The 24,381-nt window shown below is 45.4% G+C and overlaps 1 protein-coding gene across 1 annotated transcript in view; it reads right to left on the bottom strand.

The window, feature by feature from the left end:
* Positions 1 to 7,384: 7,384 nt before the first annotated feature.
* Positions 7,385 to 24,381, bottom strand: part of TTC7A (tetratricopeptide repeat domain 7A) — a 171,475-nt gene continuing 154,478 nt past the window's right edge. The window contains exon 20 of the mRNA XM_066546525.1: positions 7,385 to 13,114. Coding sequence (XP_066402622.1) covers positions 12,893 to 13,114 — 222 coding nt within the window. The 3' untranslated portion in view covers positions 7,385 to 12,892. The remainder of the gene's footprint in view (positions 13,115 to 24,381) is intronic.

Below are 24,381 nucleotides of genomic sequence, written 5' to 3'. Positions count from 1 at the left end.
AAACACTGGAAACGTCAGGGCTTTTTTTGTCTCATCTTTTCTGTTTGCTGGTAACACTTAACTCTGAGGAGTGCCCAGTCCGTGGCTAGGAGAGGATGAGCTCTGCTCTCCTAGGACAAAGATCCAAATATCATTAGCTATCCAACAAAATCTCACAAAATTCAGGACAAGGTGCTTGCCTTCTTTTGCCACTCTAATTTTACCAGAATACTCAACTCTTTTGTACAGCATTAACATAAGCATTTACAAAGCCAGTCCCTCTGGAAGATGACAGCAATTGTTTTGCTTAATGCTTAATGGCTTCCTCTCCCTCTGGACTCTGTGCCAGGGCATATTGTAATGAACAAGCTCTGGAAGAATATTATGGCCTCACTCGATCTATTAGGACACTTTACATAGAAATTTATTTTGCACTACCATGAATTATATAAACACACAAATTAAAGATACATATGCAGTAACTGCTTGCTGAGAGCATTGTCTGCAGCAAACTCATTAGGAGAATGAGTTACTCTGTACAAAGTCACTTAACCTTTGTGGATTTCCTGGTACTGTGTTTATTAATGCCCTTGCTTTATTTTGAAATAGTATCTCTGTGTTGTCTGAAAACATGCTTCAGATTTGAAAATTGGCATACAGCATAAAAGTTTCCTATAAACATACTAATTGTATTGAAAACAAAAAGTGAGGTCTCATTCTGCACTCCTGTGTCCAAGCACAGAAGAGTATGGATGTGTTCATACACATCCCTGTTCAAAGACTTTTGAAAGCAAAACTAGGCAATACAGGGCTAAACTCCCTCAGAGGAGGAAAAGGAAAATAATAGCAAGGCTTTGGTTTCCATGGGCAAACATTAATTGCGAGCGGAAGGCTTCTCTGAATAGCCTTTATCAGGATTTGTCCACCAGGCTCACTGGCCAACGTTCTGCTGTGGAAAATATTTCTCCAACAGCAAATGGAGATGGAGGAAAATATCAGACTAATTGTTTGGCAAAAGGTCTGCTTCAGTTAGAAAAACAATGCTCAACATGCACATGTTTCTGTCAGGAAGGCAGCTAGCAGGAACATGGCAGTCTAGTAATTTCTCTAGCAAAACCGGGATGTCTCAGGAGCAGCAGGCTGGGTGCAGAGTAACCCACACAGAAGGGCTTGGCTGCAGGAAGCTGGGTGTGCAGAGAGCTGCACCTGGAGATATTTTCAGTGCCAAAGCTTCGCTGAGGCTTTACGTAGTATTTTTGTGACAAAAGAAGCCAACAATTAGTCACTGAGAATTCAAGTGACCTTGGTAACCTGACTGCTGAGTCATTCTGTGGCCCATCTTCTACAGTGGTAGAGTTGCCAGGTAAGTGAGGAGAAGCTGTTGCAGATGCCTATCAGGGTGACTCACTTGCCATCGTGTTTCTGACTGCACAGACATATGGGACTACAGAATGAAGGCAATGGAAAAATTTGGTTCAGTGGGTTTTAAGTCTGTAGTCTTATTTCAGGGACAAACTGTGGAAATGAAAGCAGGTGGGGATGCTGTTGTGTGTTGGAGCAGATCTATTATTCCTTAAATCCTGTTGTGGTTTGGGGTTTGATCCTGCTTCTGTGGCACAAAGCTGCTTCTGCCTTTGCTGTGAGAAGGCCTGGCATTGTGTGCCTGCTGCATCATCCTTGTATCTTGTACAGCTATAATTATAACCCTGCAGGCTAAGTCAGTAGAGAACAAAGATTCCTCACTTCCACTGAGAGCTTCCAGGTGATATTTGTATATAATACAAATAGAATAAAACTTTGGCCTTCAGGGGAAAGCTCCAGCACAAGGCTACTTGGAATAATTACATCTATCACACAAGTCACGGCATTCTGAAATGAGCTGGCAAGCAATATTAACCTGACTGAAACTCCAGCCTCCTTACAGGTTGGAAGCCCTGGAAATGACTGCAAAGGCATTGGGGTGGGCTGCAGGTTGGTCCCAAAGCCATGTATGCTCCAGCTGGCAGCACATCTGAGTCTTGCAGTTAGGTAACTATGGAGAAAGAAATGAGTAAAAAAAAAGTAAAAAAACAAATGTTCTTCTGCCCATCAGCAGCTACTGCTTTACCCTCTGCACATGGTCGATTCAGTAGGGAATGGTTGCTGGCAGGGGAAGGGGAGTGGATGTGGAAGGAGCTGCAGATGCTGCCTGCAAAGTAAGGAGGAGCCCTGGAAGGTGGTGGGGGGAGGAATCGATGGGATGGAAAGGAAGATCCAAACTCCTGCAGCCTCTGTGCTCTGGTGTTCCATGTCCACCTTAGAAAAGGAAGCAGCTTGTAAGGAACTGCTAATGCAAGATAGATTATGGATCAAAAGCCTTCAGTCTCCCAGGAATTACATGAACAGTCTCATTTATTGCTGGAGCTTACAGGAGGTTACCCCTGTGTATTGGGGCTGTAGGCTGTAAGATTTCTCAAGAGCAATACAAAGCATTTCACACAAGGGCTGAACAACTGAAGTGCCAAGTCTATAAAAGGTCCTCATCTAAACACAATAATTTGCAAAGACAAGTGAAGCAAGGTTACATATTTTTGGTGGAGACTTACAAGAGGAACATCCCTTGTAACTATTTAGATTTTTCTACTCTAGGAGCAAAGGGAGAAAGTAATGCTGAAGTCAATGAGAGGTAAGTTGTCCTTTTCTGTAGGAAAAGCCAGTGAATTTTAAAACAGTTCTTTCTAGTGAAACCAAAACTGCTCTGATTTTGAAAGCAACTTCATTGTCCTAGAGCTAGAATACAATGATTTGTAAGTTGAAACAAAACATAACTTTGTTTTAGTTATGTTTTAACTGACATAACTGATAATCTTACTAACATGATCTGATTACAAATGAGTGTTTTCTAACTGTAACAGTCAAATTCAACTCTTGAACAAAAGCACTTGCTGGATATTGGCATTTTTACACATTTTGCCTATTGAAGTTACAGGACCCCTGGATGAGGATGAAAACTTCTGGTTTTGCAGTAGGTTGGTAACATGTTTTTCTCATGTAGGATAATGGAAGCACAGCTCTCAGCATTTTGGTTTTCCTGGTACAGTTATTAACATGAATGAAACTGTGCATACCCAGGTTTGAGAAAATGGACAGACTGTCGAATCCATTGATCCAATGTTCAGAGAGATAAAAGTTGAAGACACTTTTCAATGCAGTAGGACAGACAGCTGTCTCTAAATCAGCAGTGAATGGTGAGTCCTATATGACAAATCCTCTAACTGTTTTATTGCAAATTATTGATGCTAATTTTTAGAAATGTTTGGGGGTTTCTTTTTTCTTCCTTAAAGCTCTTCAACATGCACACATTCCCATCTTCCACCTTGCTTTCCCAAATGCAATCATCTCTGTGCGTGATTGACCTAAGTGATCACCATGGTTTCCAATTCAATTCAGGTCCCCAAAGAGGTCTTTTAATTAAGAAGCTCTAATAGAATCTCAGAGAAAAGTTCTAAGTCCCCAGTCTTCAGGCTGTGAGCTACAGATCCCAGGGGTGTCTGTGACCAAGTAGTACGAGACCCTGAGCATGTCCTTTGTGGAAAGGTCATATTCTGCATAGAACTTTGTGTTAGTGAATCCTACAGATGTAGACATCCCATGGAAAATTCCTGGGGATCACACACAGCAGAACACTTCTATAGCAGGCTGCTGCTGAGCAGTGGGTAGTGACCAAGAGAGAGGTGAGATGGAAGCAGGAGTGCATGGAAATGTCTTTATATGAAATTCCAGCTGCAGTTTGTGCTCAGCCCGTGTGAGGTGCTGAGCCTCACTGCCAGTGCTGCAGCACAGGGGAGCTGCTGGGGCTGCAGCCACAGACCTTGGCTGTGCTTTGCTACATGTAAAAGTGCACTTGTTTTGGTAACAGGATCCAGACTATTTAAGAACCAATTTCTACCCAGAAAAAACCAGCTGCAGATTTTAATCACCGTCACTGGCACTGCAGAGGTGTGTTTTCCAAAACTGCTTGGGACTGGTCTCTGCTTATTTCAGTGGGGCCAATCCCAGCTTGTGTGCACAGGTGTGCAGAGCAGCACATGCTGCTGTTTACTCAGCAGTTGGTACTGTTCTCCAGGAAACCACCTGTGCTTGCTGGACTGTGGATGCAGTGTTTGGTAATGTTGTGCAGAAGCACTTGAGAACATTTTCGCACCAGGAACTTCAGCGTTAGACACGCAGGAGAATAAAAAGTGGAACTGGAAAACACTTCTAAACTCTTGCAAGCATGGCATTGGCTGAAAAGCAAAGTTCCAGAAAACTGAAGCCACATATAGAACTTGAGATAACTTTGATGAATAGTTCTTGGCTGGAAGACAAAAAGAAAAACTTAAATGTTCTGTGTTGATTGTTTCAGGATTAAACATCTTGAAGTTTTGTTTCAAAATGCTCTCCCTTCTGGCAATTCTCTCAAAACTTCTGGTCATATAAATCTCAATTACTGAAGATACTGCTTGAGGAGTCCTGTCAGAACAATATTTTGTTTAATTGGAAGCTTTTTAAAGCTCTTTATTTAGTATAAAATCTCTGAAGTTTTCTTCAGAATGTAGCTTGAAATAATTTTAATTTGTTTCAACTTATTACTTCTCTGTTAGCCAGCTGAACAGAAAGGACTTTGCAAGTACCCAAGAGGGGATGATGGGAGAACAGAGAAAATAAAAAAAAAAAGAGAAAAGGTTTGGCTGTGATAACTCATCCCCTGAGCACAGCACTACTCCAAGGCCAGACCTGGACCACTTGTCCAGAGGAACCTGGTGTCCAAGGCACATTTCTGTACCTTGTAATTGCACCAACCTGTGCCTGAGGTGGGCCACTCTGATGATTTATAGAAGTCATTTATAGTGCATTAATATAACAAGTGAGTGGAAACTTCCATTAACTCCTCCTCCACAGAAGAGACCTTGAAAGAAAAGGGGTTTGAAGGAGGGCTGTGCCATGCTGTGACTCGGGTATGGCAGTCAGGGGTGGGAGGCAGACTGCAGAAAGGAACAGAGCCTGAGTCACAGTGAAGCAACCAGTTCTGCACAGAAAAACACCCCTCTGTCGGCTCCACTCCTGGCAGAGCTGGTCTTTCATCTGGTGAAAAATGGGGATGAAATGCCTCCCTTGCTACCCTTCGGAAAACACTTCAGTATCCTCAAAGGGGATTTAAAAGCAGCATCATTATAAGTGGGAAATGAATTGCTCTCTTGCTGGATTTAGCAGCTTCCTGTTTTGGAAACCCGAGATACCATCTCAAATTTCTGTTTGTTGTCAGGCTGGAAGAAGAGACTCAGAGGCTGCAAAGCCTCTGGTGAGGCAGCGCTTCATTTGCTAATTGTCTCTGCCAGACAATGCCATTTACACTGGGCACAAAATCACCTCTAACCTCCAGTGACCAGAAAAATCACTGTATCCTTAACTCCCATCCTTTTGAAACAGCACCCAGCACTGCAAACCCTGACTGCCACTGTCAGCCCCTCTCCCTGGACAACAAAATACAGGGATAATTATTGCTGATTCATTCATCCTGCTTTCCAGACATAATTACAATATCATAAACAACTGCATTATAAATAGAGATGTTTGACTTGTCATGCATAATGTAATGAAGTGTTTGCTTTGAGGACCGTGCTGTCTGACAGGCACAGGACTGGCATCTGCCCTAAGCACACCATGGAGGGGTCTGGGTCCTGTGCTCTCTGGCTGGACTGGGGTCTCTGCTGCAGGGCAGGGGCAGACCTGAGGTTCAGAGAGGTCTCTGCAGTCAGGAGGCTGCTTGGCATCTGCTCTTACTCTCACAGACTGAGGTTTTTACATGTTTCTGTCAGAAAAGCTGGTGAAGCTGGGCTTTGCCTCTGTGAGAGCTCCTCAGCAAGGAAAACATCTCCTGTTTTACAGTTTTTATTGCTCTTCTGTTTTTTTAGGCCATGATCCAATACTTGCCACTTTTGCTGTATAAAATTCAGTTGTTCTGCCTACCTGCTTCTCCTCCTCCATTAGCCAGATGACCACAGCAGCTACATCAGTTCTAAATGGGATCAGACCTGGAAGTTGCAGCTCTGCCACTCAGGGCAATGACCTGCAAGGATTTTTTCCTCCACTGTTTAACACTTGCTTAAGCTGGAGCACTGAGAAAGCCCTTGAATCTTGCCCTTCAGCTGGTGGATCTGCGGGGATGTTTTGGCTGTGAGATGTTGCTCTTTGTTTTGGAGACAGCACAGCACAGGGAACTGGCCTGACAGCCACAGCTCCCTTCAATGCTCTCGTGGCTGCTAATGGCAACACAATAAGCCAGTGTTGCCCAAGTCTGTTTTCTCTAACACCAGTCTTTAAAGAGCAGGAGGTTATTTTCCCTTTGTTGCAAAGACTGGTTCAGGCACGTCTGACTGGGATGTGACATTTCCTGAGGGATGTGGTTAAAGACAAAGTAAACTCTGGTGCTTTGGTGACTCCACAAAAATCTGATTGCCTGAGACTGTCATGGAAGAGAGCATCTGGGAAGCAGCAATGCTTCTCATTTCTTCCCTTGGGAAGTTTATGGAACTGCTAAATATCTGGAACTAGTAAATATCTGGACCTCACATGAAGCAGGAATATATTATATGTATCTGAACATTCTGGTGCAGAAAGAAGTGGAGGTATGAATCAATTATTAAAAATTAGATAAAATATATAATAAATTATTAAAATTTATTAAATTATTCTTGATGACCTTTCAAGAGTATCATTGAAATGCAACTCAGCTCTCTGCAAGGGAAGAAGTGATTCTTTATTAAAGATGGAGCTCCCAAACTAACTGGAGCTCCTTCCTGCAAAAATGAGGGGCAAAAGGACTTATTTTCTTCCCATTTAAACAGAAAGGGAATATTAAATGTCTGTGTGATGCAGAGCAGGTACCAGGCAATGTACCAGCATTAGGTACCAGCAAAGATGAGTGGTCTCCTCAGACAGCACTGAACAATGAAATTCTTCAGCTTTTGCTGGAGCTCAGTTGCAGGCCTTCAGTTGGGCTCCTGCTTGGAGGGGACATGGAAGCTTTCTCCCTCCTTCCCTCCCTCCCTGCCCCACACCAGCGTTTTGCTCCCTCTCCATATTGAGAGAAAGATGGGAAAAAAGTTAGAGCCAGTATTTTATTCACTTCAATTTTCAATTTTTAAGACTGTATGAGCAGCTGAAGGACTTAAATCTGTTATTGCCACAGAGGAACCTTGTTCTGCTTGATTTATGCTGAGTACACTCATAAACCAAAGCAGCCACAGTTATGAAGAAATGTTCTTCAAAAACCTCATCCTTAATCTCATTGAGTATGAAACGAAGGGATGGACTTTTTAAGCAGGCCCTCTTGAAATCTGCCCAAAAGATTAATGTGTAAATGCACAGAATGCTCTGGAAACTCTTAAATGGAGACATTTTATTTCCAAATAATCACAGGAGTAACTGTTTGTAGCAAAAAAGATGATTAATGGCATTGTGGCCAAAGTAAGGTAAGTCCCTAAACTTGACAGCATAATATTTGCATATTACGTCGATCTTAGAGTTTCTCACACTACCTTTGTTTATTTTTACTGGATGAAGCACAAGAAAAGCATGATGCTCGCTTAAATCTCCACAAATCCAAACATCTGAAGCTACATTGCTCCATTTTCCTGGCTCTGTTCCTCTCTGAAGGCACGCTGCTTGCATGCTCCCTCTCGTTTTTCCCATGAACTACAGGGTGTAGGCCAAAATACCCTTTGCAACTGGTAACTCCTAGGCACACTGGGTTCCAGTTAATATAACAACTGGACATTTCATAATGCTTGAAGCATCCATGGCATGAATAAGATCAGTAGGAAATATAAGGAGCAATTTGTGTTTTCCACAGGGTCAATTTTATTAAATTTGGTGAAAATATCATACAATGACCAAGGAAGTTACATGGAAAACTGATTCTGACCCCCGTGACAATACTATCAGAGTGGCATGTAGGACGTGCTTGGATGTGCAAAGGCTGAGCACCTCTCTGTGCACTGGCTCAGGGAGGTTCTTTACTTGGATCATCATGGGCTGCTACGCAGTGGTTGCAGCATTGCATCCCTATCAGAGGTTTGTGACACTGACTGGCATGTGATTCTGTGAGAAAACCAGCTGGATCTTTTAATACCCAGTCACCTGGGAACCTGCCTTGGTTTCCTGGAGCTGAAGGCACAAGCCAGTTCATTAGAAGCAAAGCTGGAGGACCCATCTTGGCAACTGCTGGGTCAGTGGTTACCTCCCCTCCTGCCAGCATCGCTGACTGATGGACGACTCAGCTTTCCATTTCTGGGAAAACAACCTTCTGTCTGATCATGCACTGACATCCTGCAGCACTGAGCAACAACTCAGCAGCAAGGAAAGCAGGGAGCCAGGCTTAGGGAGCAGTCTGAGGGTCACTGGACCAACACCAGTGATGGGTGCTGGCGAGCAGGACCCGCAGGGCTGGCAGCAGCAGCCACCCTGCAGGTGGCAGGTGCCAGGGCAGCGCTGATGGCACCCAGATGTGTGCCACAGCTGTCCCTGCGGGCACAAAGCAGCTCCCCTGGGCCAAATAAGGAGGGAGAGGCATCTCAGCTCCACATGCCCATTGCATAATTGTAAAATATGCCTGTAATACAATTGAGTCAGAGGGAATTATTGCTGCAGCACAGTTGCTTTGGGAAGCCTTCCTCTTGTAGGCTGAATTGCAACTATCAAATCTCTGTTGGTTTGGCTGAAAAAAGATCATGGCAGTGATGTCTCTTCACTAAAAAGGATTGTTTCCCACTTTGCTGTCATTAAAAAGAAATACAAACTAGCCAAACTCATTCTTTACCAAGACTCTCTGAAAATGGAACATTTTTTGGACAAAATAACTGTAATTCAAACTGCAGCAGCCAGTGCTGTGCCTGCTTTGGTACCCAGCCAGTGAATTTTCCAGTAAACACCCTCCAGGACTGTTCTCCATTTGGATTTATTAGTCATTACCAAGAAAAGATAATTAGCACTTGTGAACCATTGTGATAATCAGGAGCACGAAGTGTTTCCAATAGAAACGGACGGGGTCCGTGCGTGGCGCGGGATCCGCCGTACTCCCTGTACGGAATGAGCGCGGGGTGGGCAGACCTCAGCTGGGAACGCTCGGAACCAACTGCTCCAGTGGCACTAATGACACTTCACAGGGGATAAGGCAGGGAGGGGAGCTGTTCCCTGGCCTGTTGGGCTTCTCCTTCTGTTATCCTGGAGGCAGAGTCACTTTTGTTACAATATGCAATCCTCCTTGTTGGTCAAAGGCAACGGCACATACCACTCCTTTACTGCACAACAGGAAAACAGAAGGTAATTATTTTTTCTTTTTGCATGCACTCTCCCAAAAAATGGAAAAGAACCTTGTGGTGGAACAAGAGGACCGTGATACTTTAGGCAATGATGTGGGCTTTTATCTTCCTCTTTCAAAACTAATGAATGAGAAAACTCTGTTAAGACTCAAGTCAGTGCTAAAACTTGCAGAATTGGTTCCCCAAAGTTATTGCTCCCCAAACTGCCATTACTTATGATCTGTAATATTCATATGAGACAAGGGATGTAAATCTTCCGTTCTTAAATCTCAAACCCTGAGCATTAAGCATGCCAGGCTTCCCTGCCACGCCTATTACTGAGCTCAGGGAAGTAAGTCTATCAGATTTATCAACATTGCTATCTAAATAAATACTACAATACATAGGATTGTCTGAAGCAGTTGTCTTTGTTTTTCTGTATCTGGAAGTGTGAACAAAATCCATGCTGAGTGAGAGAGGTAGCATGTAAGTGTTTGGGAAGACTTCTGTTTTGCTGAGCATGATTAACAAATATAGCTGGAGGATTCACCCCCAAAGTACTTGTAAGTCTGCAACAACCACTCTCTTTCCTGCATTGTACAGAGCATTTCAAGCCAATACAATACCCTTCCAGCCAAGAGGTACTTTGCATCCTCTGGGAAGCAGGCAGGAAATCTCAGGATTGAGTCCAGTATGTATGCAAAGTACTTAGTCTGCAATTGTTGTGAGTGCTGTGGTGTGGTGAGCTGGTAGAGGGGTACATAGCCCTCTCATTCCTGGTGATGATGGCCTTTAGTCAGGCACATCTTCCCTGCCACAGGTAGAACAGAGCAGAGCAGAGGCTCTTAGGACTGAGATTCCAATGCCAGCAACGCTCATTAATGCACACAAGATGGGACCACCCTGGCAACATCTGACTTGTTGATGCACTCAAAGTATTCATTAATGTTTGCCCCTCTTCCAGGAAGATGAGTGCTGTGGCAAGTCTGATTACCATCAGGATGAAGTTTGCCTGATCACAACAAACGTGATGGGCTGCTGGCTGTTCACAAGCTATGCGTGCGGGAGCAAATGGATCTGTGAGTGTTTGCTTTTCAGCTGCTGCTGGGAAACAGGCACCCTCCTCCCAGGTCACAGCCCAGCCACGTTACAGACCTCTTAAAGCAGCTCCTGGGTGGCAGAGGTGGATGCACAGCTTGTACTCCAGTAGCTGCCCAGGGCACAGAAGTTGCTATGGCAGTGCTGTGCAAACACACATGGCACAAGGGAGCGGCGACTCCGGCTCTGTGCCTCACACAGAGGGCTCGCTCCCACCCTGGGAACTGTGGGGCAGAACAAACACCAGAACATAACATCTATCTATACATATATATATATATATATCTGCTTAAGTCTATTCTCAGATTGCATCTGACTGTGAAACTGGGCTTAAAACACCTGGGTAACAATTTACATATTATGTCAACAACAGCATCTCTCCCCCTCCCCTTCCCTCTTTCCCCCCTGCAGTGCAGAGTGAGCCGATTTCAGAGCATCCTTCGCAGCAAAACCTATCTTGCTGCATCTTTTTGTCTTCATGAAACTCCTTTAATTCTGCTACTTTAACACCTACTCCTTCCTCTGCTGCTGGTGCTATTGCAAAAAGGAATGTGGCTGGGGAACACCGTCTCCTAGGAAACCTGCCCCTGGCCTAAAAAAGTCCTTTTGGGTGCCTGTGTGGCACTGCAAAGCCAGAGGACTCATGGGCTGAGCACCTTTCACGGCTGGGCTGCTTTCACCTGGAGTGAAATCAGCCTACATCAGATCTGGAACCCCTCAGTGAACAGATAAATAAGCTGGGCTATTGCATCTGCATCATTAAGGGGAAAAAATAAAAATATTGGCCTGGAGTGCACCAGGCTGCTGCGAGGAACCTGAGAGCAGTGTGCTTCCCTCGGTGCAGGCATCCTGAGGGAAGGCGGGGGGTGGGATGGTGAGGGCTGGGAGCAGCACAAGGGCTCAGCTCTCCATTAGCCTGCAGATTTCCAAATAACTGTAAACAACACTGACTTCAAGTCTGCTGCCAGAGCCTCAGGCTCTGTAAGAAACAACCCCATCTTATTTATTGCCTGAGGATATTATTATTTCCAGAGTGAACTAGTTGTGGATCACAATACTCGGCAGAATTATAGTACAAAATGTGCTTTAGTGCAAACTTACTTAGTAAATAGTCGCAAATCTTTGGACAAAAATGGGCGCAAAGCCCCAACCTTTTTTTATTTTTTGTAGAAAAGTGCAGCAAATTGTTGCATCTTCTTTATCTTGGGACTGGTCTGGTCAGGGCTGGCTCTTATGTGACAGCACAGTCCAGCTCCACCTCACTGCCAAGGCCCTGGGGAGGTCACACAGAGCTGAGCAGCAGCTCAGCAGGGGCTGTGCCAGCTGCGTCCCCTCCCTGGCCGTGCCAGACATGGGGAGGCTGTGTGCATCAGAAGCTCCTCACTATTACACCTGATAGGAGATGCAAAATGATGCCCCTGAAGGCTCAACTCTGTACCTCTACTGTGAAATTTCTATGGACAATCCAAGGATTTCGTTTTAAGGAAGAAGCAGTTCATATACACATATACTGCCTTCAGCACACTTTCCCTTAAAAGACTGCTGCCTTCTTTTGCATCATCAAAAGAAGGATATGAAAATGTTTTGTGCCAGGATTGGTAATGTGGCAGAGCACAGAGTTCAGTCACTATATACTGGTAAACACTCTATTCCTCATTAAACTGATGCAATAGGTGATTAATAAGAATGAAGCTCAGAGCTTATAATTAGTTACATCATGTAAGGCCTTTCAATAAATATGTAAGTGGAGATATTTATGTGTTTTTAATACTAGTTCAAGTGTGAACTGATTTAGTCTTTGGTCTTACTGCTTTTGTGAGTTATACTGCAATAGCAGCTTTATTTTTAAAAAAAGTATTTTTAATTTAAAACTAAAATTTAATTTTAAGTTGATCTAGGCAAGTGCTACACTAAATATAGTGAGCATATACAGTATATAAAAGCAAGGCAGGAAAAAGGATTATCAAAATAGATGAAATAATTTTGTAAACAGCATATATAGTACGTCTATTTGGTGCAAGTGTCATTCTTGTCCTGTCAGATCTGTGGGGAGACAGCCACATACCTAAACACAACTTGCTCAAATTAGTTGGTGAATTTACTCCTATTTAGAACATTTCTAGGCTTTAATTCAGGGCTTGGGGGTTTTATTTTCAACCAACACTGAAAGGTGCAAGTGCTCTGAACAACTGTACCCTAGCATGATCTTTCTACAGTCACCTTGAAGCAGCACTTTGAAATAAGCCTTGCTATTAACTTGAACAGGAGGTTAGCCAGGCACCTGTGAAGAAAAAGGCATTCTCTGTTCTTGCCTGCTGCAATTTCTTCTTCAGTTTGGCTTGTCTAAGCTAAGCCTGTAGACCTGAGCCCCGTCCTGGAATTACTTAGCCCAGTTCCAGGTTACAATGGCACTTTTTGTTGGGCTTCTTTGTTTATCTGCTTGGTTTTGGTGTCTGTCCAGGCAATGCAAGTGCTTAGAGCTGCGGGGAGCAGCTTCAGAGCTCCCTGGGAATGACAGTGAATGGAATGACAGGACTGCTGGATTCAAGGTCCAGGGCAGTGAGGAAACATTCGATGGCTGCTTCGTTTTTCCCCTGAGCCTGCAAGACCTCTCCAAGGCTGTTCCAGGCAGTGTGGCTGGTGGTCTGGATCCGGATGGCGTCTCTGAGGACCTTCTGGGCCAGCTCCCTCCGCCCAAGTCTGCTCAGCACCAGGCCCTGCCAACAAACAAGTGATGGGCAGTTAACAACAGCGCTCAAGAGAGGAAGAAATGGAGCACCCCAAGCTCCCACCAGGCTGCCTTGTGAGAGCAGGCACAGGAGTCCTGTGGAGGGGGCATCTCCACCTATTTCTGAGGAATAATGATAGCGATGCGCTCCTTAAAAAGCAATTGTGAAAATAATTTTTTTAAAAGCAGATTCAGATTCAGCTCTGCAAGTGCTGCTGCTGTGTGTTACTGGGAGAGTGTTTACTGGTGCTATACAGAAGAAAGGCTACAGGCCCTTTAAGCATCCCTCTCTCCTTGCCCAGAAAATATACACAGCTTTGACTACAGCCAGTCTCTGAATTCATTCCTGCACATCTGCAACACCCAGCTGAGGCTGAGGTAAAGTCTCTCATCTCCTACATCCTGATCACACTGAGATCTTTCTTCCCAGCAAACAGGGGGCAGAGGGATGTGGTCTCCTCACAGCCTTCTATAGGCAGGCTGTATCTAACAGCATGGGATGTAACAGCTCTGTCCTCCTGCACTTCAATGTAGATCCTAAAGCAGCGTGGGGGAGGAGAAGGATGGAGGAACCTTGTTTAAAAAGCTGTCCTTAGGGTAAGAAAAGACACAAGTGGGTGTAACCATCTGGAGGGAACGGGAGGGGGAGGATGAAAGAAGTGTTAGGAAGAACATGTTTTCCTATAGGGCTCTCATGGATGTGTCTGAACCCACAAAGGCACCTAATGAGCCAGGCTCCCTGTTAATTACACAGCAGTCAACCACTGAGCCCAGATGGTCACATGGGCTTTGCAGGCCACAACGTATCCGTGGCATTTCTCTGCTTCCTCCTGAAGCTGCACACACCAGGATGAACTTTCCACCAGCTCCATCCTGGTGTGGCCTCTGGAAGAAGCAGCCAGCACTGCCATGTCACCTGCCAAGCTCTGCACGGCCTCTGCCCACGTTCACCTCTGGAAATGCTGGCAAGTGAGATGACTGCCTGACTTCACGCTTTTCCTGGGACAACGCAGTAGGTGGATGCATATGTATAAGGAAAAGCATTAGCTTAATCTTTAATCTGTCTAATTGCCTTTAGGGCATATGAAAAGATGTAATAAACCTGAAATCTCTCACAACTAGAACCCAAGTAAATTTCTGATGAAAGAATGGTGATGCTTTTAGAAATAGTAAAGGTTTTTCCTCTGTTTTGTTTTGTTTGCTTTTACAAAACTACCATTAAACACAGGGTGCATCAGCATCCTTAAGGCCAGTGATAGTACTAATACCTACAGAAACACATTAATTTGCCTGAGAGAAATATTAAGAAACAGCCATTTAATCAAATATTGGCAGTGCTATGAAAAACTTCACTGACTCCTTCTTGCCCATAACCTTGACCTGAAAAATCAACTCAGTATCAAATGTGATCATTTAGAGATGCAGTGGGGGGTGTTTTTTCTTTAGGTTCCTCTCTATGTAGGAAAACTGCAAGGCAACAGGGTGTAATCTTAGGATCCCCTTGAGTGTAGGCATAGGTGGCACAGAGGTTCCCAGTGGGAGAGGCTGGTTCCCCTGGAGGTGGCTGCCTGGAGATGGCTGCAGGCACGTAATGGCAGACTGCAAGGAATTTGTGCAATTATAATTTGAGTCACCCGCTTGACAGGGATAATGAGGCATAGAAAGGGCAAGAAGTGTGGCCGTAGCAAATCTGCTCCTGAGCCAAGAATAGACAGGAGCTATCTCAGCTCAAGTTTGTCCTCGACCACAAACTCATTCTTCCTAAAATCTCTTCCTGTTGTGCTGACTGAGCAGAGCCGATTGTGCTCTCTGGTGGCGGGGGAGCCAGCGCTGTCCTCACCCTGACACCGAGCAGCATCCAGCCTCTCAGTGCTTTCAGAGGGCTGCTGGCCCTGGAGGCACAGGGGCCAGGAGCCCGAGCAGCTGCTGCCTGTCATCCCTCTCCAACAAGGAGGGGAATTCCCTGCCCGGCTGACATCTCGCGCCTCTCAACAATGCTGCAGTGAAATCCACCTCGTTGTAAACTGCTCGTGCAGCTCAGCTCCCTTGCATGCCCCAGCACCCTTGCTGGTCAAGAACCACAGCCTGGTGTGGCTTCCCTGCTGTGCTCCCCAGGGTTTGCTGTGATGTGCTGGAGGCCCAGGAGCAGCACTGTGCTCTGCTGTGCCCACGGGGAGTGGGTGCCCACCAGGAAGCGCAGCTCAGGTAAAAATTTCCTCTTTGGTATTCAGTGCTTTCAAGCTTGCCAATTTGGCTGAGAAAACATCTGTGAACCCTCAGAGAGAGCTGTTCCATGCTCCCCAAAGCCAGGGAAGGCCTCCTGTTGATGCTGCAATATACTGCACAGGTGAAACACTGCTATGTTTTTGGAGGAAACATTTGCTGAAGGAGTTTGAGATTTCCCCTCCTCCTTGCTTGCATGCACAACTGTTGGTTGCGGTGCCAAATGCTGCCCAGGCCCGTGGCCCTTCCCAGGCATGCCACCATTCTGCTTCCCCCTTCTGATGAGGAACAGCCCCATGCCCTTTTCCTGCACGCATGCCTGGACTTCCAGGCAGTGTGGGCACGTGACCCTGGGCTCCAGGCCTCAGCCCAAGTGAGGCTGGGGTTTGGCCAAGCCAGGTCTGCCCAGGCTCCCCAGCCCAGCACAGAGCGCGTCCTGTGCCCAGAGTGAGCTGTGACAGATGGTGCCAGCCTTTTAGCGAGGCTTAACTGAAGCGGCACAAATACGCTGCTGATGTTTAAAGGACAGGTTAAACATCATTAATTCTGTGTGCAGGAGAGTTTCTGGTTTTGCATTTCCTCTCTCCCCTCCTCCCCACACTGCTCCTTGCAAACCACAAGCATTTTGAGCTGAAGGCTGAACAAACCTCAAAGCCTCAGGAAGATGCAGCACTGAGCACTTGAGTTTTTGTTTCTCTGAGGTATTTGCACTTGAGAGCTTCTCCTTGCTACTGAATTTCTCATTTCCCCATGGAGTCTGGCTTGCTATAAACAATGCCTGCATGTTGTTGCTATGTAGGTCCAGCTGGAATCTGCCTACAGTGCAAAAGAAAAAAATTATATCTAAATTCAGAAAGCCACCCACTGACAGGCAATTTGCATTTTTATCTGGAAGATTTTTTTTAAAAAAGATTTTTCTAATGAAAGTTCAGCTCCTGAGTTTCTATGGAAACTCATCTGCTTGGTGTGCATGCATAATTTCATAAAGTCAGATCTCAGGAAGAGGAGCAATTAGTATAAATACAAGCAGGAATGTGATTAAGGGTTTCATCCTCTTATTCCTGAAGATGGAGGGTGGGACCGAGGTTTGTTGTCTTTCCTCAGTTTCTATTTGTCTTTTTGCCAAAACAGTGCAGAAACTGGTGTACAAGGTAGTCTGACTCCTCTGCCACCTCCTGGCTAGCACTGGCACTTCTGGTTTTGCCCAGTGATTTTCCTCCCAGAGATGACAAGTACCTCTAAGTATGGCCCTCTCTGTCAGTGGTGTTGGTACTGAGTCAGACTCTAAGGAGCAATGAGGACAGGCTTATTTTTAAAACTCAAGTGTATTATAAATAGTAAAAAAATCCAAACCAACTCAAAAGGTGAGTGGGAATAATTTTTCCTTCAAACTCCTGTGGGCAACCCAGCCCCCCTGTCAGCCACACAGAGGCATTTCATGTCCTGCTTGCACCAACACAGCTGCACAGTGCTGGGGTGCGAGTTCACTCACTCACTCACTCACTGGAGAAGGTCTGAGGGTAACCTCCACAAATGAATTTGATTTCTTCTGAAGGTCTGAAGATGCACCTTGGCTCTTGTAAACAGAGGCAGAGTGCTGAGGGCAGAGCTCAAGCCAGACTGTAAAAGACAGCGCTGAGAGCTCTGGCAGAAGCTCAGCTGAGGTGAAGGGCTCGGCACAGCCAGCCCAGGACAGTCTAGCAGGGGACTAGGGCTGAGAGGGGACAGCCAATCTGGTCTGCTGATTTAGTGTGCCTTATGCTGACAGCTGGACTCCTGAATTGATGGTTTTTAATTTCAGGGAACAGAGGGTGCCTATGGGAAGCTTTTTCAAAAGTATTTTTGACCTCGTCTGCATGCAAAACAAACAAAACCTAAACCACTTCTATGGTGACACTGCACTGGACTCCCCTGCCTTCAGTGATGTGATACTTAGTAACTGATACTTGAGTGAGGCTATTTTTGTTTTAGAATAGGAGAGCCGTATTTCAATTTAAGTTAGATGAGAAAAAAAGTGACTTATTTTCAATTTTCACTAATAAAGAAAGAGAACATAAGCTACACTTGAAGTCCCACTTCCAGAAGGTCATGAAATTTCTACCTGTGTTTTAATTTCCTTAGGGTTTGACAAAACCTCTTCAAATGTTAGCTCTTAAAATTTCCAGAAAATAGTGCAGGAAAGACATTATGGAAGACTACATGTAAGTAAGCCTCATGTACAAGCTGGAGTTTATTTTTAGTAAAGAAATCAAAACTTCCTTTGCAAATGTTTAGTTCAAACACCTGATGAGCTGCAGGGAGTTGTCTCCTTCCAAATAGGTGGCACAGATTAGCTTGTTCTTTCCTTTAGGGCTTGTATTGGAAAGAGATGTCCAGAAAAACACATCATTTCATTCCTGGAAGGTTGCTTTTTGTTGTATTTGCAAGGTCATCTAATTTTTGGAGAATCTGTATAGGTGGACTAGACTCTATCCTTTACAAATGGATTTTAATAATCACATTAAATGCAAATTCTCACTGTCTCTTTGCCTAAGACTCTAATTCCAAAGTGAGATTGTCTCTGATGCTTGTCTCTATTTAGCACAGCATTTCTGCCTATTATTGTCTGAATACCCCAAGAAGTTTCCAGAATTAATCAGACTTTGCTGCTGGGCTTCCTTAAGTGCATTATTTAATTAATTTCAAGGTAAATGCAGTATCCTTACTGTTTACTCCAATCTGTAATGTGGACATGTCCCTTGTGGTTAGTAGGAGGGTAATCAGCAGCTGGCAAAAGCAGGGCATGCTGCAGAAAAGTGATCATTCAGAAGTGTGCTTATTCAGCAGAACCCTACAAAAAGCCTTTCAAGATGCATTTGGCATTTGGTGATAACAGTCTCATGTAACAGAAAATCCGCACTGCTACAGGGCAGCACATGCTTCTGTAATTATTTAGCAATCAGAGCAAGCTGTAAGCAAATTCTGTTGCATTAACCATGAAATATCAATGTCCTTTTAGAAAATGGTGAAGATTAACCCTGGAAATCCTAGGTCTCCTAGAATAAAGAAAGACATATAAGTAGCCAATTGCTCTGTGATTCTTTCCCCCTACATTCACGACCTTTACATCTCTGAAGAGCCAGGATTTTTTTTAGTTGTGAGCAATGAAGTGAGTTTTTGTGGCACCGTCACTTAGTCATGCAGTGCCTGGCAGTGTGGGGGTAGCTATCACCCTTTTTGCTGATTCAGTCCAGGTTATGGTGAACCTGAGCTATACAGCTGAGCTCTGTTTCTGAAAAGACACTGTAGGAGTACAGGGAGCAATCAGGGTCCTCTCACTGAACTGAGTTAGAGGCCACATCATAATTTGTTGCCCTAACAAAGGATGACTGGGATTCACTTCTGGGAGAAAGCCTGTCTTTCAGTGTTTCTGCTGCCTCCTTTGTTGAGAGCAGCTTTTCCTCCTCTTCCTTCCCCCCCTCCATCTCCTCTGCCCAAGCTGCTGCATCCCCTGTCAGTCAGTGACGCTGAAGTGCTGCATTTGATAAAGCAGAGGAGGGGAAGGAGAAGGGAGGAGAGGGAAGGCAGGCAGGGCCACTGCGAAACAGAATGTGGAGAGGAGAAACGAAGGAACAGCATTGGTGGGGGGGAACTGGCAAGTGCTGGGAAAAGCAAAAACCTGAGACTGCATCATGATTTGTAGCACTTGTACACTGCCTGTGGGTTTTAACTCAGTAGGCTCAGCCTGGAGACTTCAGCTCCAGTACTGCAGGCACCAAAAGGCAGCCTAGCCTTCGATGTTTAAACTTCACTGCAGCCTCTGTGCTACACAGGAGTGAGAGAGAAGGGAAGAAAGGAGAATGCAAGAAGGTATCAGGAGAGACAGACTACCTGAGTGTGAAAACAGTGACAACTAAATCCCACCAGAGACCTGGGCACATGGATATGCTTTATCAATCACAGCGAGCTTGCAGGGAGAGAATAAAAAGCAGAAGAAAGAAAAGACCAAAAGCGGTGAAGTCCTGAAGAGAGAGACATCCCCTCCCTTAGCTTGCCAGAGTGTTTTCCAAGGCAGTGAGTAATTGCAAAGGCAGCATCTTGCCCAGGCCCCCTGTGAGGCCAAGGCACCCCCTGCCCTGCAGAAGGGAAGCATTGTGCCATGCTGCACACTGCCCTGTGCCCAGGCTTGCTGTCTCTACTGAGTTCATCAAATGTTAGCAGGGATGTTTCTACTGTGTTTGAAACTTAAATGTGATAAAACATTTATTGACATAAAAAGCAAACCCTAAGGCAGCATTTCAAACCAGGAGGCTCTGATCTCTTCACAGGGAGGCTCATACAAGCCTAGGGAGAATGAAGAGTTTTTCTGCCTTGTTGGATTGTCCTCACTTAAGCTTCATGCAAAGCAGAATCGTCTGCTGCATGCTGAATACTCTCTAGACAGTTCTTCCTTTGCTGAGACCTACATGGAGATGAAGCAGAAAGCAAGGAAACCTAACAGGATGCCTCAACCACGTATCTGAGAGTAACTAAATCCAGTATTTGCTTCACAGTCTCTTCTCCTAGGGAAGGAAAGATTTCTCCCAGCCCTGATCTTAGCAGTTGTCACAGTAATGTTGCAATAGAGAACACAGGAGACTGAACTACAACTCAGGCTCATGGTGTTGTCTGTGAAAATATGCACCAAAAGAAGGTCCCAAACTAATCAGAAATAACAATTTAGAACATATGGTTTATAACATAAGGTCCCAATTCTGCACTGTACCGGCTTCCCTGGCAGAAAGCCTTAATGAAATTAGTGAGATTCAGCCAGATATATCCAAGTATTTCAAAATCTGTGCTGAATTGAAACTGATAACCATCAGCAAAGAAAGAAAAGTCATGTAACACACATGCAGGGTGTTGAAGAGTGGCAGGTAACCTGCTGGCTAAAGCACTCAACTAGAAAGCAGTAGCTGTGCTCCACTGGCTGCTAATACAACAATAATACAATTATTTCACATTGAATAATTTGTCATTACTCAGGAACTATTCCCACAGCAGGGACAGAGTCAAGGGATAACCTTTGGGAAGCAGAAGTCCTGGGTTTAAGCGTTCTCAGGCTAAGGAGGCTTGAGAACTTGCCTCTCCTGTGCCCAGGGAGTACATGCTAGAAGTACATTTACTTCTAGCAAATGTTTTTAAGACGGTAGGGCAGCTGTTAAGCACCCCCATTGCCCCAGGGGGGTAAAAACTCTGCCTTTATTTTGATAGTAAGGAGGTGCCTATGTTTTGTTGCACCTAACAAGATGTTGCTGCAGATAGCTAGGGAATGTCTAGGCTTAAGAATTGGACACCAAATTGATCTGAGTGTCCACAGTGTGCTGTGGCTGAGGAATAGGGAACTTCTGCTTTCTTAGGTATCCCTCCAGTGCCAGTGCTGGATCTTTCCCCAGTTTTTAATGCACTGCTTTGCAACAAAGGAGGGGTTGATGTGCACATCTCCCATGCATGTTATCTTCCCCTCTGCATACAGAGTACATCTTGTCTGAATGTGTGACTCATGAACAGGTTCTCACAGGCAACAGCTTCAGCTCTGCCGAGGGTCTCTGAGCTTCAGTGCCACAGAACTTACGGCCAGAGCAAGTGTTGCATTTGGTATGGCACTGGGGAGGGGCACAGTGCAGCGAAGACATGCTGACAGAAGCACACAGCATACCAATGTAGATTACAGCAGATGTCTCTGAAAGGAGAGCCGAGGTATTTAAAATATCTTAATTTGCTTAGTTTTCCACTACTGGCAGTCTCTGGGAAAGCATGTGATTAATGATATCCTGCACACAGCTACAGCCAGAGCCCTGTGTGCAGTGTCACAGCTGAGCACTAAGCTTAGCTGAGCTGCTGGGAAACACAGAGAGCTGGGCAGGAACACACTGCTGTGGTCCAGCCAGTGCCTGGAGATTCTGCTCCAGTGCCTCTGATCCCACAAGGAGTGTGTGTCCTGATCGTCTCTCAACACAGAATCTCTCCTAAATCACAAACCTCCGTGCACGAAGAGAGTTTGTGAATTACAGTTTGCATTTTCTGTTACATGCTCAGAAGAGAATTAATGAAGAAACTCCTTGAGAAAGTAAAGACTTGATAAATACTGCACATAACATTAGTGTGAATGGAAGCTCCAGCAACACCAGAGAGCTGTGATGTTTTCATGTTTCCCATTTATTTGGCAAGAAGGGACCTCTGCTTCCTTCTCTTGACTGTGGCCAGCTTGGTGTGTATCAGGACAACTTGCTGAAAACCTGGAAGTCTTGCTAATTCCCACGCCCCTGTTTGTGCAGCTGTGTCTTATGTACCAGGAGGCAGCACACTCTGCTATTGTGCTGCACACTATTTTATTTACTGCATTACCACAGTCTATGACTGGTCCTGTCCTGCGATAACAAGCAGCCGAAATAGCACAGAATTTAAACTAATTATAACCGGTTTCCTTGTTTATGAAAAATAGTTTTTGAAGGTTGAAGTATAAAGGGGATAGTAATTCCATCCCTTCTCCCTTCTGACAGTACCCTGAGCACTCTCTGAAATACCATTTATGAGTTCAGCTGCAGACCAACCTGACTACTACAATTTCTAGGTTTTCATGTGATCTTGGAGAAAAGCACATCAGGAGGACAATACTGCTGACCAAAACTGCAGTGGTAACTCGAGGCCTGTGTATAGGAAATCATAACTAAAGCTAGTAATTACCTGGAAGATCAGGTTGGAGCTCAGTTGAGAAGCATCTGCTGCAGGTTAAGATCAGGCCAAGGATAATGGCTTTAGACCTGCATGCAAGTTTTATTCTCCAGAGATGACTGAACCACCCCAAGATCTCAATGGTTTTAAGAAATGTATTGGGTTCTTCTCTCAGAAGGTGTTACACACACTTTGGAGAAGAGATCAGAGACGAGCTGGGGAGTTCTGTCTTGCAGGATTTTACTGTAGTTTCTAAAGTTATATAAACAGAGCCTGAATGTGATAATGAGCACCTCAGGGACAGGGAGAATAACTTACCATAACAGAAAAGCAAGTGATTGGCACAGATAAACAGGAGCTACAGATTCCCTGGAAACGGGGATAATCCACCTCTGAGAAGCAGAGCGCCAGCCCTCCCGCTAATGGACTGAAATCTCTGCACTGTGCACTGGATCAGATGTGCTCCTTCCAGCGACCCCAAATGCCCCAGCAGGGCTGCCTTTCCTGGTGCAGAACTGCGCAGTTCCCCCGGTGAGGAAATGGCCACTCAGTGTCTAAGTGATGGCTTCGGTGTCAGGGCATCACTTATCACCTCGTTCGTGATGGCTTCGCTGTCTCCCTGGATGGAGGAAGGAAGCCTGGGAAGTGCAGAGGAAGGGGCAACAAAGCAGCAAAACAACTCAGTCAGCTCCTGAGTGGTGCTCGGGAGCCCTGATCCTGCTGCACTGCCAGGGATCCGCTCCGATGGCTGGGCTGCAGGAGCTGCCAGCTAACAAATGGGTTTGCTGCGAGGATGGCAGTGGGGGAGGGTGGTTTCTGCAGCAAACAGAAATGAGGAGAACAAAGTGTTTGCAATTCCTTGGACAGCGAGGGAGCTGACACGCAAACTTATTAACGTGAACATGCAAAATGCTCATTTCTCCTCTGGGAGCCAGTGACTAGAGGCAAAGCCAAGTTCTCTCCCTCATGCTCAGCGACTTCAACACAAAAATTTGAGTTAAAAGGCTGCTCTAAGGATTGCTTTTCCCCAAGGAGAGCTTAGAGCAGTTATTTTGGGATATCTGAAGCACAGGAACATTCCTGGGATTCTGCAATAAGCTTCAGAGTTGGGAAAACAGAATTTGCTAACCAGCCATGGCTTGGAAGGAGACTACCAATCATCTCCAAAAGCAAATGTTGCTCTACTGTTGTCCTTCTTGGTGGAGATGCAAAAGGTATGTGCTGGACAAGCATCATATCCATCAGGTGAGCTCCTCTTTGGATCAGATTAGAATTAGTTTTGGTGGCTCTCTGCAGCCCAGCCCATAACCCACCTGTGTGATTTTGCAGGGTACTGCTGATGCACTGACAGGCAGAGGGCAGCTGTCCTGATTTCCCTCTGCATGACTGGGGATGCTTCCTGCCACCACAGCCTTACATACAACGAGCTGCAATCACCTGCTGGGGAATTCCAGTGGAGAGCACCATCCCACAGGAGACTGTGCTGATGGTCCACCAGCAAGTGCTGCACTGCTGATGTGCCATTTTTGGAAGGAGGTGTAACTAGCTATGTCACCCCGCAGAGCAGGCTGAAAATAGGATTGCACTCACTGTGCCATGTGGCTCAGTGGTATGTCAGGACATGTATTTTTAGGAAATTCCTCCTTTGGGCAGAAAGGGTGAAGAGCTTGGCCTGGTTTGCAGGCTGCTGGCTTTGCCCAGATCTTTCATTCTAGAGTGTGGGAGCATGTCACTCACCAGTCAGTCTGTGGAGGCTCCTAGAGCCTGGACACAGTGCTAGTCCTGGCTACCTGCTGATCAGGGTGGCTCTGAAAGGGTAAAAGATGACTGGTCTGGGGCTGTGCTTTTCTTTGTTTCAATGCATGTGTGCTTGCTGTCTCTTTGCTGGTGCTTTCAGAGAGGGAACTGACCTCCAAGAGAGCAGGGACAAAGAAAAAGGTAAGGAAGATCAATGTCTTGGGAAGACTATGGTCCCTGAGGAGGAACAGTAAAAATGTACCTTTCAGAATCAATGTGTGAGGGGAATAAGGAGCTCAGAGAAGGTATCTCATGCAGAGAAGAAATAGAGACAGAGAGAGAGAGAAGCAGATAGTAAGTAGGGAATTTGCCTCTGGTGAGGTACTTTCTGGGTGCAGCATAATGAAAAAATGCAGAACACCTCCAGGCCAGCCAGTTACTGATGCACAGACAGTGCTGTGAAAAGGACAAGGCAAGGCAGGGCTGGACTCAGAATCAGTGTCTGACAGACACTTGCTGGCTTCCTCTTTTACCCAGAACATCATTCCTATCAGGCAGCATGTGTTCAGCTCCAGCATCTGGGTTGTGGTTTTTTGGCAGCTG

Source organism: Molothrus aeneus, chromosome 3, assembly GCF_037042795.1.
Source record: "Molothrus aeneus isolate 106 chromosome 3, BPBGC_Maene_1.0, whole genome shotgun sequence".
In the NCBI taxonomy this organism is placed as follows: domain Eukaryota; kingdom Metazoa; phylum Chordata; class Aves; order Passeriformes; family Icteridae; genus Molothrus; species Molothrus aeneus.
This window is presented reverse-complemented; position numbering and strand designations above follow the sequence as displayed.